The 20,059-nt window shown below is 38.8% G+C and overlaps 1 protein-coding gene across 1 annotated transcript; it reads right to left on the reverse strand.

Annotated features, from left to right (window-relative positions):
• Positions 1-198: 198 nt before the first annotated feature.
• LOC121760478 (elongation of fatty acids protein 3-like) lies at positions 199-1,017 on the reverse strand (the record flags this gene model as incomplete). The annotated part of the gene is made up of 1 exon (XM_042156136.1): positions 199-1,017. A coding segment is annotated over one exon (819 nt), but the record flags the coding sequence as incomplete, so codon positions are not given.
• Positions 1,018-20,059: the final 19,042 nt, after the last annotated feature.

Here is a 20,059-nt window from a genome sequence, read left to right on the forward strand (position 1 = left end):
TTGGTCTTGGTATGGTGGTCTTAGTTTGAGGGGAGGATAGTGGGGGGAGCAAACTATATCCCACATCGGTGAGTAAACAAGAGTTGCGCAGACATATATATGGGCTACCACAACTCTATTAGTATGAGGCTTTTTGGGGAGTACCCAATAGCGGATGATATCATAATAATTTGGAGTTCGGGGGTGCGCCGTCGAACCCTAACAATAACCTGGATCTCGCTCGCTCAAACACTTCCTAACATAAAAATTGAGGATTAACAGAAGCACGAAGCTGTTGAGCACGGTGTTGAAAAGCCAGGCGCCCATGTCGTTGCATCCGCCCTTCCAAAAATGCAGTACCAACAGCCCGACATGCCACGCCGTGTTGGTCACCACCAGCGCAATCCGGCACAACATCACGAACGAGAAACGCCTCGTCTCTTGCTTCAACCCGACCTCGGTGCAGAACCGGAAGGCGTAGACCAACGCGAACGCCACGGTCATCGAGAGGATCGCAAGGACCTGGAACGACTGCGAGAATTCGAGCCAGAGATACGACATAAGGACGAGGGCCGCGTGGTTGATGACTTGGAAAACAGAGAAGCTCCCGGGGCGGCGGAGGAGGGTGAAGAAGGTGCGGAGGATGTGGAGGAAGCGGGAGAGGTAAAAGGCGTAGGACCAGAAGAAGACGCGGCCGGAGGGGCGGGTGCCTAAAGGGAAGCAGAGGAGCCACTGGAAGGGGGTCTTGTTGAGCTGCCAGAACCACCGGGTGTCCCGGATTTCGTCCACGGAGGAGGCCAGCATGCCGGCGAAGATGGTGGCCGAGAGGAGGGATATGGCGAGGCTGTGGAGGGCCGGGACAGGGCCCAGTGAGACCGGCTTCAGGCGGAGGCGGAGGAGGACGTTGAGGCTCGCCGAGATGGCGATGGAGGCCGTGATGGAGGCGATGAGGAACGACCACATTGCGCCCCACGACTCGGTCGGGCTCCACTGGAAATTGACGATGGAAGGGTGCTCCGACAGCCAAAAGTTGAGGTGTTTGGATCAATTGTCGACTCATTTGATTCGTTGGTGTATGTGAATTTGAAAGCCAAGGTTTTACAATTTATAAGGAGTTAGAATTTGGTATTGTTATGTCACTAATGATAAAACTAGTGGACGTTTATGAAGAAAGTAGTTAAAGAGTTGGAAAGAAATCAAGGAGTTAATGTGATTGATTCTTAATTGATCTCTAATTGATCATATTCCAAAATTAGGAGATTGTATTTACCATATGTAAATTGTATCTTAACTATAAAGATGTAATCTCTGCACATATTCATTAAGCAATAATAATACACCCTTCTTTCGATACCCAATTGTTTCTTCATGGCGTCAGAGCAGGAAGAATTCTGGCTCAGAGAATTCTCATCATAGCCGAGTGATACCCAATTCTCGGCCCTTATACCAAAACCAAACCAGAAACCAATCCAACCAAAAACCAATCCAAATAATGTCAGACACAGACAAAGACAAGCCAACAGGAGAATCCTCAAAATTGAGGACAAACAAGGGCGTTACCGTGGCGTTCAAATTGAACGGGAAAAATTACCCATTGTGGGCTCGGCTGATGAAAGTCGAGATTGGAAACAGGGGGGATACTCCCACATCTACGACAAACCACCGGAGCCAAACAACAAGGGATACCGGGAATGGGAGGAAACTGATTTGATTGTTTTCTTTTGGATCGTCAATAATATCGAAAATGATATTATCGCCGATTTCGCTCACCACCAAACGTCCAAAGCCTTGTGGGACAATCTCGCAATCACCTTCGAGAGCAAGGCGAATCCTTATCAAATTTACGACCTGGAAGACAAGATAATATACATGAGACAAGGAAATCTTGATCTTGAGACGTATTACCGTCGAATCCACGGATTGTGGGTGACAATTGATCGAAGTTAGAAACCACCCGTAACATGTTGCGACAAGGGGATCGGGGAGTTTCGACAACACACGAGTGAGAAACGGCTCATCAAATTCCTCACTGGATTGTGGGTGAGCAGCCTTACCCCTCAGTCGAAGAAGCCTACGGATGGGTGAAGAAGGAGGCGGCTCGACAGAAAATCATGCCACCGGCATCCTCTCCACCCACCGGAGACTCCACTGGCGTAGGGAGCGCCGATGCATCATCGGGGGAAATAGGCTATGGGTTCGGGGCTCAGAGGGATCGACCGAATCGAGGAGGACCGAACAACCGAGGAGCACCGCCACCTGCCGGAGCCGCACACCATTTCGAAGGAAGGCCGGACAAAAATAAGCTATGGTGTTCCCACTGTGGGAAGAACAAACACACGAGGGAAACTTGTTTCCTCCGTTAGGATATCCGGAATGGTGGGATGAGAATCAAAAGGCACGAACTCAGGCGAGATTCGCCGCCTTGGGAATCACTGAGACGGAGCAGCGACAAAATCCCCAAAATCAGAACAGGGGCGAAGCAAAGGGAGGGGAAAACCAGGCAAATACCTCTCGCCCAGAAATCAATGGTGGCAGCAACAGCGGCGGCGGCGGAGGCGGAGTTCGGGTAGGTAATTTTGTGGCAAGAACCGGAGGAACGACTGAATGGAGCAGCAGCGCAGCAATGGATGGAGGTAACGGGTTTGGTCTAGGACCAAACCCTAATAATCCCTTTTTATTGCAATTAAGCCCTCCAACTTGTAAAAAATTCCTTAACAACCCCACTGCCTTAAATCGACCCCTAAACTTCTTATATTATGATAAGTCACCCACAACTATCTTGAAATCCGAAATATACCACATATTGACCAAATTAAAACCCAAAATCGTTTTGCACCTCTGATAAAAAATTCCGCTGCATTTAACGTGCAAAATAGGGGTAAAATTGATACACGGGGATGGATCTTTGATTGTGGAGCCACTGATACTATGATTCCGGTGAAAACGGACTTTAGCGACTTTAGTGAGGTCACTAAGACATATTAGAACTGCGAATGGGGAGTTAATTAAAGTGGCAGGGGCCGGAACCATAGAAAACCAAACCTCCATTTGTCAAATTGTCTGTTTGTGCCAAGCTTATCTCAAAGATTAATGTCAGTGAGCCATGTCACAAGAGAGCTGAATTGTACTCTTCTAATGCGCCCAAATTGTTGCATTTTACAGGATATTCGGACGAGGAAGATCATTGGGCGTGGCACTGAGAACCAGGGACTCTACTACGTGGATGGGGTAGCTCAACATGGCAGTGCAATGCTGGCTCAAGGATCCACGAGATAGGAGACTTGGCTGTGGCACAGAAGACTAGGACATCCTTCCCATGGTTATTTTCAGCTTTTGTTTCCGAACTTTAAAATTCCTAGAGATTTTTCCTGTGAGACATGTGTTTTGGCTAAGAGCCACAGACAATCTTTCAAACCTTCAGATACTCGTATGAAATTTATGTTTGAACTTGTGCATGCTGATGTTTGTGGCCCTGCGCCCGTTACTGGGGGAAAGGGTTTTAGATATTTTATTACCTTTATTGATGATTGCACTAGGATGACTTGGATTTATTTCTTGAAACACAAATCTGAAGTAGTTGAAAAATTTAGCCTGTTTTTTCATATGATTCAAACACAGTTTCAAACCACCATAAAAATCCTTCGATCTGATAATGGGAGAGAATTTGTCAACAATGACATGTCTGAGTTCTTTCAAAAATGAGGCCTTGTTCATCAAACCTCTTGTGCCTATACACCCGAACAAAATGGGGTAGTAGAAAGGAAAAATAGAACGATTCTAGATGTCACCCGTGCTCTCATGATTGAATCCAAAGTACCCACCTTTCTTTGGCCCGAAGCCGTGGAAACCTCGATTTACCTCATAAACCGACTACCCACAAAAATCCTCAACAAAAAAACCCCTCTTGATATCCTCTCCCAACAAGCCAAAAAACCTGAAACCCTTAGTATGCTGCTTAAAGTCTTTGGTTGCACCGTCTATGTCCATACACCCAAACATGAAAGAACAAAATTCTCACCCTGTGCTTCCAAATGTGTCTTTGTGGGATACGGGGTAAACCAAAAGGGTTATCAATGCTATGCCCCAAATATTAAGAAAATCATCACCACTATAAACTGCAACTTCTTGGAAACCGAGTTCTTTTACCCACACCACCTTAGCAGTCAGGGGGAGCAAAATCCTGAAACTAATCATGGGGACTGTCTAAGTTGGTTTGTGTCGCCTCCAAGTTCCTCGATTGAGAAACCAACAGAGACTATTACGGTCACTGCCGCAGAGCACGCCTCCCCACCAGAGTCTACTCAACCACCTCTCGATCGACCTCAACCAATATCCCAGGTATACCCCGTACCTATCTCTGACCCGAATGTTGCTGTAGTTGATACTAACACTGCAGAAGAAGAAAACAATACCGTTGATGGGGACACGGGGAAGTACATTCTTCCATATCGGAGTACTCGAGGCATTCCCCCAAAACGATATTCTCCCGAGAGGATTGGTGCTAAGAGCAGATATGGAGTTGCAAACTTTGTGCAAGGAAATTTGAGTAAGATGGCACGAGCATTCCAAGCGGCACTCTATAAGGAAGAAGACATCCCACAAACTGCCGAGGAAGTAATGAAGCGCTCACACTGGAAAGAGGCTATGCTTACAGAGATGAAAGCATTGATGAAGAATAATACCTGGGTGAAAGGAAAGCTGCCAGAAGGAGTCAAAGCCGTGGGATGTAGGTGGGTGTTCACCATCAAACGGAGACCAGATGGCTCAATTGAGAGATATAAGGCACGACTTGTAGCAAAGGGGTACACTCAGACATACGGGGTTGACTATGCTGAAACTTTCTCACCGGTAGCGAAGATCAACACGGTTAGAGTTTTGTTCTCGGTCGCGGCGAACAAGGATTGGCCACTCTACCAGTTCGATGTGACTAATGCCTTTCTACATGGAGAACTACCTAAGCCCGTATACATGGATCCTCCGGCGGGTTTTTCAGATGAGTTTCAACCCGGAGAAGTGTGCAAACTCCAGAAGACGTTGTATGGACTAAAACAGTCCCCCAGAGCTTGGTTCAGCCGATTCACTGAAGTGATGAAGAAATACGACTACGTGCAGAGTAACTCAGATCATACATTATTCCTCAAGAAGAAGAATGGAAAAATCACATGTCTTATTGTCTATGTCGACGACATGATCATCACAGGGGATGACGAAAAAAAAATTGGCGAATTGAGAAAAAACCTGTTCAAAGAGTTTGAAATGAAAGACCTGGGCCTACTCAAATACTTCTTGGGAATTGAGGTTTAGAGATCAGAGAAAGGGATCTTCATCAATCAAAGAAAATATGTCCTTGATCTCCTAGCAGAAGTGGGCATGGTAGACTGCAAGCTAGCAGACACCCCAATGATACAGAATCATGGACTGCAAATGGTGGAAAGGGCAAAACTCACAGACAGAGGAAGATACCAGAGACTGGTGGGGAAGCTCATTTACCTTTCTCATACCAGGCCTGACATAGCATATGCCGTGGGAATAGTAAGTCAGTTTATGCACTCACCACAAGAGGATCATTGGCAAGCAGTTTTACGCATCGTTCGGTACTTGAAAGGCACTGCGGAGTATGGGGTATTATTCGAAAAACATGGGCACTTGGAGATCAATGGTTTTACTGATGCAGACTGGGTAGGGAACCCAAATGACCGAAAGTCCACGGCAGGATACTTTACGTTAATAGGAGGAAACCTTGTTACTTGGAGGAGCAAGAAATAGAAGGTGGTATCACTATCTAGTGCTGAAGCAGAGTTCCGTGTGATCAAGAGTTGTCTCACTAAGATATTATGGCTGAAAAGACTCATGACGGAGCTTGGCCTTCACGTGTCAAAACCATGCTGACTGTTCTGTGATAACAAGGCTGCGATTAGCATCTCCGAAAATCCGGTTCAGCACGATAGAACTAAACATGTGGAGGTCGACAGACATTTCATCAAAGAAAAGCTTGAAGCCAAGGTTGTTGAATTCCCATATGTAAAATCAAAAGATCAACTGGCAGATATTCTAACCAAGGCTGTGAACGCGAAGTCATTCAGAGAAGTACTAAGCAAGTTAAGTATCGGGAACCCCGTTGCTTAACTTGAGGGGGAGTGTTGAAAAGAAATCAAGGAGTTAATGTGATTGATTCCTAATTGATCTCTAATTGATCATATCCCAAAATTAGGAGATTGTATTTACCATATGTAAATTGTATCTTAACTATAAAGATGTAATCTCTGCACATATTCATTAAGCAATAATAATACACCCTTCTTTCGATATCCAATTGTTTCTTCATAAAGTTTATCCAGTCGACAGGTTACCTATGTTTTGGTCTCATTCGAGAAGAATTCATATCGTTTTCTAATTTATTCATGATTATATATTGTGGAAAAGTTTGGAGTATAAGAATATTAATGAATATATTCAGCTCAAACGTATTGACTTTGAGAATTCACATAAACTTTTCAAAGTATGCGATATGGAATGTAGAAAGTTTACTATTCTTCTTCCAAGTAAACTTAAGGGCGTGTTGGTTCTTTCAAATGATTTGGGAAATGTTCTTTAGATTTGGCAGTTATAGTTATGATTGATGTTTGTTTTTGTGTTTGATGATGTTTGGATACTTTGTTAGTAGGTGTTTTTCGAAGCTCTGTTTTTGAATTGGCAAAAAGAGTCAGTGGATTGAAAAAGTTAGTGGAATGTAAAGTCCTACTTTTATATATTAGTCTTATAATAAAATGTGAGTAGAAATGCGTTAGTGGAATATAGGGTCCACTATAAAAAAATGGTAAAAGTGAACTGTGACAAACTATATGGAACAAACCGAAATAGAAAAATGGGACAAACTATCTGGGACGGATGGAGTATAAAGGAAAGTGGATAAAAAAAGATAGTGAAATGTGAGACATATTTTATATATTAGTTTTATAGTAATAAAATGCGTGTAGAATGAAAAAGTGTTACCTACCATTTATAATAAAAGTGACCGAGACTATTAATGACGGACAGACTTAAATGATAAACTGCGACTCATAATGACAGACAAAAGAAGTATTTTTTTTTCTAGGACTAGGTCCCTTCCTCTTTATGCGAGCATTTTTATTTATAAAAAAAGTAATTCGATCTAAAATTGATTATATATGACTGAGCCCGAGCCCCCGAGCCCAAGATCCAACTTAATACGCCGTCCCACTTTAAGAGCATCCACAACTGTGCTCTTGCCAGCGGCACGGTTGTGGGCCCGACGCCACTATTCCTGCCTGTTCTCTGGCAAGAGCACAACACCCAAGTTAGCTCCGGCGAGTTGTCTAGCCACTTCTTCGGAGCCGACGTCGGATAGGGATACCAACCTTGACCGTTTGGAGGAGCCGCTAGAGGAGGATGTTACGCCTCCCATATACTCCGGGTGCGTCCGCGTATCCTGGCAAACATTGAGGTACTTGAACGACTTGCAGTTCATGGATTGGTAGGTGCTCAGCGTGGCAGTGATGATGTCGACCTCGCTACGGCCGCTCCTGACATTCCGCTGTTCCTGGAGGAAATAGCCATTGAACTTGCCAATTTCATCGTTGGCTCGACCGATGGCGTTGCGCACCATACTCTCGTTGCGCTCGATCGTTCCCGACGGCTGGTTTTCATTGTACCGGCGAGTGACGCGCCACCAAAAGTGCTCGCCGGATTGGTTCGTGCCAACCACCGCATCTTCGGAGATTTCCAAATACGCCTTGAACAATTTATCCATCTCCGCCGGAGTGTACGGTGTGCGGACACCGCAAGTAGGAGGAGTCGGAGTTTGGGAGGGGGCGGTCGGCCTAGGCTCCGGTGTCCACCCGTATCGCCCTTCGGAGGCACCTTGATCGTCGATTGGGTATGGCCGGTAGCCACCCGGAACGCCCGAACTTTGGGTTTGAGGAGGGGCCGAATATTCCGTTTCCGGACTAGGAAACAGTTGTGAACCGAACCATTCGGGGTTCCAACCGTGAGAGGGCGGGTGGTCATCGCCTTGGCCGGACATTGTTATGTTGTAGGGTGGAAGAAAGATTGAGAATGGATATGAGAGAATGAAGATGAGAATGGATATGGAAGAATGAAGATGAGAATGGATATGGGAGAATGAAGATGAGAATGGATATGGGAGAATGAAGATGAGAATTGTGTGGTTTGATGTGAATTTTTGGATGTGAAAGTGAGGGTATTTATAGATGAAAGTGTGTATTTTTGGGGGGAAAAAAATAAAAAAAAATTAAAAAGTGGTAAAAAACGGTAATAAACGGATATATTTTTTTTGGGAAGTGAATTTTTTTTTTAATTTTTAATCGATTTTTTTAATTAAAAAACGTTTTTTAATAAAAAAAATATATTTAAGCCGTTGCCCAATCGCCGTTCGCCACGTATCCTGCTCGCTGGCACGGCGCGAGCGCAGCGGCGACGAGCCTCGTCCTTGCTAGCGGCGCGGACGGATGCGGGGCCCGGCACCACCGTTGTGCATGCTCTAACATTTAAACCCCAAAACATTTAACTTGTGTTCCTATTAAGTCGTAGTATGACGAAAGAAGTAACATCCCTTCGTATTTTACAAATACTTTTACTATTTTAATAACATTTGTTATAAAATGAAAATTTTATTAATAAATACTCACATTCATACCAAAATAAAAGTCATACTTTTCTTTTTACTTATACATAATTATCCACACGATGTTAGATTTTCTTATAAATATTAATATAGTTACACTCTTCATTGTTTCTCCAATTAGCTTTTTCGCTTTCATCATTATATTCAGATATATTTTTATTCTTTCCACTTAAAAAATTATACAATACTCCCACCGTCCCAATTAAATTAAGTCAAAACTTTTTGGGCACGAAAATTATGAAATTGTGTTGAAAAATAAGAGAAATGAATAATGTAAAAAAATAAAGAAAGGGTAAAGTATGTGATGGAGAAAAGTAAAAGTGTTTTTTGCTAAAAAGGGAAATGACTCAACTTAGTTGGGACATCCAAAAAAAATACGACTCAACTTAGTTGGGACTGAAGGAGTATAACATCTCTTAAAACTACCCAATGGATGTAGTAATACATTGTGATTAACATTTATAACAATTTGTAGGATTTTACTATCGAATAATTCCAAAACTATAATGGCGGTGTTCGGTTTCTTTGACAAAATAGTACCAAGATATAATCTAATATTGAGTTGTGAGATTATTTTAGTTGGATGAGGTTGGCTATGACTAACTATCACATAATTATTCATCTAGATTGAGGTATAAGATTCAATCTCATAAACCAAACACACTATATATTTAATCTCGAAATACAATCTTACAAACTGAACAACCCCAAAATATATATATAGTTTATACATAGTAGGATTTTACTCTGATAGGTGGAGTAATACATTGTGATTAACATTTATAACAAATTGTAAGATTTATAAAAAAATATACAATCTAATATCTCTTAAAACTACCCCTATATTTTTGGAGAAATCAACAAATATAATCATTTTTACTATCGAATAATTCCAAAAAGGGCTCTAAGCCGGTTTTATAAAAAAAATATACAATCACCCGGGCGGGTATCCTTTTGCCACTAAGTCACCCGTGCGGGTGAAAAACACGCGAATTTGTGCAGTTTTGGCAGAAATGAAAAAATAAGAAGGAAAAGGGGCTCTTAGCCGGTTTCTACATTCTACAACCTACCGCCTACCACACTCCACTGACCCCCAAAAATACTTTTGAAAAGAGATTTGAAGATGGAGGACTACAAATCGGAGGATTGAAGTTTCCATTCCAAAGAATCATTCCACAGGAGTATCTAGTTTGCTTTTATTTAAATATTTGATTGAATCATTTGTCTTGGTTTTCATGAAGAACATGAGTAGCTAAACTTATTGTGGAGTTTTGGTGAAGACTACAATGGATGTATGTGATTAATTCAATAACTTCTTTAGATTTCTTAGCTGTTGTGGTTTTTTTTCATTCTTGTGCTTTATTAATTCAATTTCTTAACTACCAATTGAGTTTGTTTACCTAGATAGTAGTAATCGAGAGATACCTAACTAGGGGTGATAATAGAATGAACATCACTTAGATAATTTGCACTCGAGAGAGGGGATCCTTTGTGAGGGCTTGGGTCTTTGTTCCTTGAATTTAATCTAGACATATTAGAAGGAGACTTCAATATTAAGGGTTAATCAACGTGGTGAGTGTACTCGAGAGAGGGCTCAACCTAGACTAGCGACTTTCCTAGTAATCCTAGATACATTAAATGGGGAATCAAAGTTATTAAATTAATCGCATGTCGTTTCCATTCTAATTGGATCCAAAACTCTATATTTCTCTTTGTGATACTTTTCTCTTGTGTTAAAATTCGTAGTATCTGTTACTTTTCTTTTTGCTTATTATATGCTTTTAGTAGTTGTTAGAACAAACCAAATCCTTTTGGATTATCTATAGTAGTCAATATTTGTTCATGGTACTTAAGTTGATATAGTTTTGTCTCTGTGGGATACAATACTCTTGTTTACTAATTGATACACTAGCTCCATACACTTGCGGGTATTTCTTATGTTAAAATAAGTCGAGTCATAGTTATACATTAAATGGTAAATTTGTATATTCCAACTGTATAACATGTTAAAGATCTCATGGCATTTTTAATAGAAATACCTATTTGAGCAAATTGTCAAATAATCACCAAGTTTGGACAAATCACGGTAGATCTCATACTTTTGGTACACAAAATGTTAAAGTTCTCAAAGTGTTTTTAATATAAATAAATATTTGGAAAAATTGTCAAATAAATAATGAAGTTTGGTCAAATTTACTTGGATCTAATGCTTTTAAAAACAGAATGATAAATCATTAAGTTTGAAAATTTGTGGTAATACAAGTATTTTTTAATTTAGGCGAAACCAAAGTTGAGGTTTAATTTAAAGCATCTTCATGGAAAAAAGAGTTAAGAAGATAAACCGACGTCATCCAATAGCATTTTTTTCAAATAAATTACAAAATTGAATTTAATTTTGATTGATTTAGCACTTTTTACAAAATAGAACTATAAATCAGAGAATATGATTAAATTTTAATTGATTCCGTACTTTTCAAAATAGAACTATAAATTACAAAGTACTCTCTATGTCCGCGAATAGTAGTCCCATTTTTCTATTTTTGTCCGTCAGTGAATAGGAGTCCCGGTTCACTTTTACCAAAAATGGTAATAGGGTCTCACATTCCACTGACTCATTCCACTCACATTTCATTTAAAACTAATATATACAAGGGAGACTCATATTCTACTAACTCTTTTCCATCAATTTTTCTTAACCTTTCTTAAAATCTGTGTCGTCAAGGAATGAGACTCCTAATGGTGGATGCAGGGAGTATGAAAAATCGGCAATCATCCTTATCATATGAAAAATCGGCAATCATCCTTATCATTCTTAATTTGGTCGAAAGGTTGGTGTAATAGCCAAAAATATTTGTGCGAACAATACAACGTTGTTTAACACGGTAAGAGCATCCACAACCGTGCTCTTGCCAGCGGCACGGTTGTGGGCCCGGGCGGTACTATTCATGCCTGCTCTCTGGCAAGAGCACAACACCCACAACTGTGCTCTTCCGCAAGGACGAGCACAATTAATATAAAATTCAATTACACAACAACATTTTCATAATACTAAAATTCATTAAAAAACCACAATAAAAATTACAAATTACAAATAAAATAAAAAGACATAATTAAAATCCTAAAAATTAAAAATTACATAATTAAAATACTAAAAATTAAAAATTACATAATTAAACTCCTAAAAATTAAAAATTACATAATTATTGGCTAATATAACCCGAGGAAGACTACGCATCCGGCGGCACCAACCCCAATTGTTTTTGGAGACCCAATATCATGGACTCGTGCGTTTGAAGTTGCGTGGGGGTCATAGTTGACCTATCGGCCATATTGCGTTGGGCCAAAAGGGCCCACAACGAGTTGTTCGGGGGTGGAGGTGGAACATAGGGTGCGGGTTCGGGAGCAGGGGCAGATGGAGTCGCGGCGCGACGTCGTTCGGCCGCCGCCTTCTTCCTACCTTGCGGTCGGCGTCGGGAACCGCTTGGTCCGGCATCGGGGCTACCCAAGTTAGCTCCGGCGAGTTGGCTAGCCACTTCTTCCGAGCCGGAGTCGGATAGTGCTACCGACCGTGAGCGTTTGGAGGAGCCGCTAGAGGAGGATGTTATGCCTCCCTTATACTTCGGGTGCGTCCGCGTCTCCTGCCAAACGTTAAGATATTTGAACGACTTACCGTTCATGGATTGGTAGGTGCTCAGCGAGGCGGTGATGATGTCGACCTCGCTTTGGCCGCTCCCGGCATTCCGGGACTCCTGGATGAAATAGCCGTTGAACTTGCCAATTTCTTCGTTGGCTCGGCCGATGCAGTTGCGCACCATACTCTCGTTGCGCTCGATCGTTCCCGGCGGCCGGTGTGCATTGTACCGGCTAGAGACGTGCCACCAAAAGTGATCGCCGGATTGGTTCGTTCCAACCACCGCATCTTCGGAGATTTCCAAGTACGCCTTGAACAATCTTTCCATCTCCGCCGGTGAGTACGGTGTGCGGACACCGGCGCGAGATGGAGGATTCGGCATTTGGGAAGGGGCGCGAGGCCTAGGCTCCGGTGTCCACCCGTAGCGCCCATCGGAGGCACCTTGATCGTCGATTGGGTATGGCCGGTAGCCACTCGGAACGCCCGAATCTTGGGTGAGAGGAGGGGCCGAATATTCCGTTTCCGGAGTAGGAAACGGTTGCGAACCGAACCATTCGGGGTTCCAACCGTGAGAGCCGCTTGGGTTGTCGTCGTTACCGGACATAGTGGTGTTGTAGGGTGTGAGAGGAAGATGAAAATGGATATGAGAGATTGAAGATGAGAATGGAGATGAGAGAATGATGATGAGAATTGTGTAGTGAAAGTGTGAATTTTTGGGAGTGAAATTGGGGGTATTTATAGATGAAAGTGTGTATTTTTGGGGTAAAAAAAATAAAAAAAAATTAAAAAGTGGGGAAAAACGGTTATAAACGGATATAATTTTTTGGGGAAGTGAAAATTTTTTTTATTTATTTTTTATCGGTTTTTTTAATAAAAAACCGATTTTTTAAAAAAAAAAATAAAAAATTGTTTGAAACCAACGGCTATGCCGTTGGCGAATGGGAGAGTGACACGTGTGCGTCCGCTGGCACGGACGTGCTCGATACATCGAGCAGCGCCGTGCCAGCGGCGCGGTTGCAGCGGCGGCGGTTCTTCGCCTTGCCGCTGGCACGGACGGCGGTGGCGCCAACCGCCACCGCTGCGGATGCTCTAATGCTAAAAAACAAATTATTAAATAAGTTTGATTTTGTTGTTATCGCTTTTCTATACCTTCCATTTTCATTACTCCCTCCGTCTCACTTTAGGAGTCCCGATTGAGTTCGGCACGAGTTTTAAGAAATGTAAAGGAAAGTTGGTGAAAAAAGATAGTGAAATGTGTGTCCTACTTTTTTAAATTAGTTTTATAATAAAATGTGAATGGAAAAAAGTTAGTGAAATGTGGGGCCTAATACCATTTATGGAATATTTCAACCGGGACTCCTAAATTAGGACACCAAAAAATGGTAAGCCAGGACTCCTAAAATGAGACGGAGGGAGTATTTTTTATTCATCTCACCTACCTCTCTATCTCACACCCTCACTTGCTTTTTTTCTCTATTGTTAGTGCAGGCTAACATAGAATAAAGTGTTAAAAGGTAACAAAGAGAAGAGAAAGAAAAAAATTACTAATTTTGTTAATAATAAATATGAAAATTAATATTTATTTTAATGAAATAATGTTGTTTTGATCATCATTAAAGGCATTGTTTTTATGTGGGTGAGAAAAATTTAAAACCTTGTGATTTAATATTTTATTTTAAACATTTTATAGGATAGACTGAAAATTTACCATAATTTGTGATTTAAATCGGTATTATTTAGTACACATTTATATATGTCAAAATCATTCTCGGTTGTTTTTCTTTTATAGAGACATCCTTGAATGTTTTATGTTTCACTTTCGATATGGGACAAAATCACTCTTGGTTGTTTCTCTTTTATAGAGACATCCTTGAATGTTTTATGTTTCACTTTCGATGTGAGACAAAATCATTCTTGGTTGTTTCTCTTTTATAGAGACATCCTTGAATGTTTTATGTTTCACTTTCGATGTGGGACAAAATATGTTGAAGTATTTTCTTTTATAACTACATGTTTAGAGCATTCATTCATCTTTTTCTAATGTGGGATACAAAACTTTCTTTTGACTTCTACTTTTATTCATGTTTTGTATGATATATAAATAAAATTATTATTCAAATATATTTTTGATTGATATAAATAAAGAATTATTGGGAAATATGATTTGTATATAGAAAATATTTATTTGTATAATAATTATTGTTAGGTTTATACAATTTGTATAAGAATTATTCTTTCAATGTGTATAATATTATTTATTAGTTAACACATACATAAATTTATAAACATAAGCAAATCATTAATGACAAAGAACTAATGAATAATAGTTTATGTAATAATATTTGTTGTTAAATTAGAATAATAGAAGATAGAGTATTAATATAGACTAAGAATGATGGACGATCTATTATAGACTTACAAATAATGACTTTTATCCCACATTGAAAGAAAGAGTAACACATCCAAGAATTTGTAACTATAAAAGAGAATATTGCAATATACTCTCTTCCAAATTAAATCAAATCCAATATACTCTCATCCAAGTATTGGCATTTTAAAAATCAAATCCAACTTTAAGTACGGAGTATTCTTTTTTGCTTTTTAGTCTTTATTATGTATAAAATGTGCTTAAACAAATTTCAAACATTAAGGTGAAAATAACAATTTTATTGATAATAAATTTAAATAAGACTAAAAATTACAACTTATAATGAATACATTTTATTTATAAAAATTATTAAACACTACTTCAAGTTAAACCTTTAGATTTTTAAAATATCAATACTTAATATTGGACTTGAGCATTTAAATTGGAAGAGAAACAACCAAGAATGATTTTGTCCCACATCGAAAGTGAAACATAAAACATTCAAGGATGTCTCTATAAAAGAGAAACATCAAGAATGGTTTCATAAATTCGCAAGCCCATCAAATATATATGGGCTTTTATGAATTTCTTGTATTCATTTATTTGTAAAAAATATTTTTAAATATAAAAATCAATTTTTATAAATAAATAATTTTTTTTTAAATTTTGGTTGAACCGCCGGTTCATGAACCAGAACCGGCGGTTCAGGCCAAAAACCGGCGGTTTTGAACCGCCTTGTGAACCGGCGGTTTTTTGAACCGGAACCGTCGAGACCCTTGGCGGCCGGTTCCGGTTCATGCATATGATGAACCGTGAACCGTCGGTTCATGAACCGGAACCGGTGGTTCGGAACCGTTGTGCGTGCCTAGTGTGTGCGTTATTATGTGTAAAGTTGTGTAAGCACTCTATGTCAATATGCAGTGGCGGAATCACATGGGATCAAGGGTACCACTATACCCCAAAAGGTTCATAATGTATTGAGATATACTGATTAATAATTCACATACTTGGTTCAACAGTATTTCATATCTTTCACACATTATGAGATATACTGATCAATAATTCACATACTTGGTTCAACAGTGTTTCATACTACGTGTCACGCCCGCATTTTCTAAGGATAGAAAACACGGTTGATCGCGACTAGAAGATGATTAAAGAAGCGGGGAGTAAAGGGGAAAACAACGCAACTCGACCATAGCTCGAAACAAAATGGGAATAGCTCGAATAAAATCAGAGTATCTCAACAATCAACAACTCAAAAATGAATATTATCTCAGCGATACAAGAACTCAAACGAAACAACACTCAGCGGAAGCATTTCGAGAGTAGAATAATGCTATGTATGAAGACAAAACATATTCTAGACATTTGACAGACATTCTTCACTTTTATGCTCAACCCCCACCGCGCTCGTCACCGCTCAACCTGCACATTTGTAAAAAAAGAAATGCAGGGCTGAGTACTTGATGCACTCAGTGGACTCATGCCGAAAATATTTTATAAAAAGTATTTATCATGCCACCATTGAGTGACCTCGAGGTTTTAACTTTAGAAATTTCCGAGACACTAAAATAATTTCCATTGTAATGATTACTCCCCTTGATCAATTCCCCCGCTTTCTGGCTTTTTTCGCATATTGTACATGCTTGATCAGTTTGGCCTGGTTGCCTTAGTCAAGCAGCATTTCTGCACATTTAACACTTGCTTTGCGCGATAAAACCGATCAAGTACCGTACATTTTACCCCTAAACCGATGCATGATATGAGCCTTATCATATATCAAGATACGTTGGCAGCTGCATCGGGTCACTGACAACTAAAACGACTCAATATCATATGTGGCATGTGTCCAAACTTAACTTTAACCAAACTAGAAGCCTAAGAAAGCCTAAACCTAGGCTCTGATACCAAACATGTAACACCCCTTATTCGACTTATCAAACCGAAATATACATATCTATAAATCTTCAACTAAACATGCCACGTATACCACGTTAATTTTATCGACAAAAGAGATAATAACTTGACACACGCAGCTGCCCAGCAAGCGAGATCAGTCGCTTCTATACTCTGCAAGGAGGAGAAGAAAGAGGGTGAGCTGAAACTCGTAGTGTAATCACATTTCAACATATAGTCTCTAAAATTTTCATAAAATTACTATCGCAAAGCAATAACGATGTTACCTGAAAAGTCGTACAATATCCATTTATGTTGCATCCTCCAATCTGATATTAATCAATATATCATTTCACAAGATACAACTCTGTTAAAATCATATAACAAAATAACCATATAAATTAGACCATACTTTCTTCATTAGTATGGTAGTAACCTGTGGAGCAAACCATATTCGCCAACAAATAAATTTGTCGAATCATAGGAGTGGTAAAACAAGCATAATCATATAAATCATATAAATAAATAGCACTTTCAATGCTAACATGATACTTGTCAATCAAAGTAATATTATTACAACTTATATCCTTTTATCCTGTCAACTTTAGCATTTTATTTCATCAACACATTATATAGTTTGAGACAGCATAATTGTTTAAGCACATGTAACATTCCCAAATTTCTAACACTTATAGCCCCAAATAATTCCTTCAAAATCAAACGGCCAATATTTATATATAAATAACAACTTACTTTCACTAATGATTTGACACATGTTAACCAAAGTAATACATGCTACAACTGTAGCACAAATATAACCTATCGTTCCGACAACTTTTCACTTTAATTACCGATCAACACAATATATAGCTTTTGAGATAATCACTTCACTTTGGATAATTTTAGGCACATATAACTAACACATATAGCACAATATAACACATTATCCATATCACTTTCTTTGCTCACTATACCATGGGACTCACTTAAGCAATGAGGGGTGTAACACATATATTTCACTTTTCTTTTCACATTGCTCAACAAATAAAAGCCTTTAATTTACTTTGCATATCATACACATATTCACAGTTTTAATATATATAACTCCAACAATCTCCATCATCTCACTTTTCGATATCATTCCCGTCATATCACATTTATACAATCCGCACAAACTTTAATCATTATTCAACTATTTCACATTGTCACATAAAATGTGAGAAATCACATATATTCCAAATATATCTCCAAGCTCAAGCGCACAAGTATATCAATGACATAACATACGTAGTAATATTTATCAGAGTTAAAGACATTATATTCTAAAATACGCGTCCACTACCTGTACATGTCAATAAAACCTCATTTACTTACTCGTTTACTCCAATATCTTGTCCTTTCCCGTTCTTACTTGCACTTGTATCTGGTTCGCCACTTTTTAAATAAACACATATACTATAAACATTTAAAAAGTCAAAGCACAATCAATACTGACTATCAACTCTCCTTTGCCTTTTTAACCTTAGATTTTGAGCATTCATTAGCTCATAACTCATAGCATCTATTGACCTTTTATGCTACTTCGTTTTTCTCCATAATAATGCTAGTACATCCCATGTTCTAAGTTAAAGCATTTCCAATTATTCTAATGTTAATAAGAAAGAAAGTACTTCAATATAGATAGTCAAAAATCTCGATAAATGTAATTATATTGTGGCTGTTCCAAAACTTTAAACCCAACAAATACTCTTTCTCTATAATTGAATCACAGTTCATATAAAAAAGGCCAATCTCAAGTCAATTCGGAAAAAATAGAGCTCAACATTCAACTGCAAAAATAAACTTTAAACCAATTATGGGATGTTTCATTTCTTTTCTTTGTTCTACTTGCTCGTTCAATTAAAACATTTTTGTTGAAAATAAAGGATAAACTATCATAACCAAAACAACCAAAACAAAACAATTAGGCATGTCGATCTGTTCTAGTCTCACCAAAGCTCTCACTCTAGCCGGGGTTGACCCTCCCGTGTATCTCCTTGGCTCCGCACTGTCCTTTCCCAGTGACGCCAGAAAGTCCACTGCTTTGTTACCTTCCTTCTGGATGTGTGTTATCCTCCAAGTGAAAACCCTTTAGTGCAGTTCTAATATTAGCCATGATGTGCCTCGTCTCTATCGGCCCGAGCTGCCCCTTCTCCAACAAAATGATAGACATTAGATCTTCAAATCAAGGACCAATATCTATTATTTTCGAGTATCAATGTATCCAATAAAAAATGTCAATTAGGGTACTTATGTCAATTAACAATAAAGTAGTTATAAATAACTTTTTAAAAATATCTCAAAAGTTTAAATGCATATAACTATCTCAATTTAAATTATTTTTACGCACAATATATATCAAACTAAAGATAATTTTATAAGGATTTTAACGAGATATCACTTGCATATGTTCTGATGTCAAAATTTGAAAAAAATATTGAGTTTTCGTATTTTTGTAGTGCCAGATTAATGTAAATATAGCTAATAAAATATGTCAGCATAATACATATAAAATGTCAATTCGAAATTATGTTGACATGTTCCAAGCATCACATTGATATGTTTAATACACTATATTGATATTTTGATCTAAAAGCCTAAATTTAATAGTTCTTTTATTTTTAAAATTTAAATAATAATAAAACGAAATTACACATGACAATTTATACACCATTAGATTTCTAAAATCCTATGGTCCAAAATTAGTTGTAGTTAGCAATTAAGGGGTGAGTTAGCAATTGATCACACCCGTATTACAATAACACATGAAAAATGATGTTAATACAAAGTAAGTAAATGAACTTAGAGTATGATAAGTTCATGTACATAATTTGAACTTAATCATACTCCCTCCATCCCACAATAAGAGTCACACTTTGCTATTTTGGTTCGTCCCACAATAAGAGTCACACTTCATTTTTACCATAAATGATAAGTAGGTTCCATATTCCACTAACTCACTTCACTCACATTTTATTATAAAACCAATATAAGAAAATGAGTCTCATATTCTACTAATTTTTCCAACCCACTACTCTTTATATTTCTTAAAACTCGTGCCCATAATAAGAGTGACTCCTATTATGTGACGGAGGGAGTATTATTTAAGTTTATATTTAGTATAAAAGAGATATAAATACAAGTCATGTCTTATTTTTGCTTATAATTATTTTAGCATCTCTTTAAAATACATAAATAAAAAATTTAAACAAAGTCCAGCCCAGTCCAAGCCTAACAGAATTAATAAAAGCCCGGCCCAGCCCAGCATGCATTAGAAATAGACCTGGGCTGGGCTGGGCCGTAATATTGGAAGGCCTGGACTGGGCTGGGATGACCCGGCCCACTTGACAACTCTATTTATATTCCATCCCATAATAATAGACTCTTTTGGGATGACATTAGTTTTGATGTATAACTAGTAAAATATGATAGAGATCAAAAGAAAAAGTGATTGCAGTGTTGTTAGTGGATAATAAAT

Source organism: Salvia splendens, chromosome 13 (assembly GCF_004379255.2).
Source record: "Salvia splendens isolate huo1 chromosome 13, SspV2, whole genome shotgun sequence".
Lineage (NCBI taxonomy): Eukaryota > Viridiplantae > Streptophyta > Magnoliopsida > Lamiales > Lamiaceae > Salvia > Salvia splendens.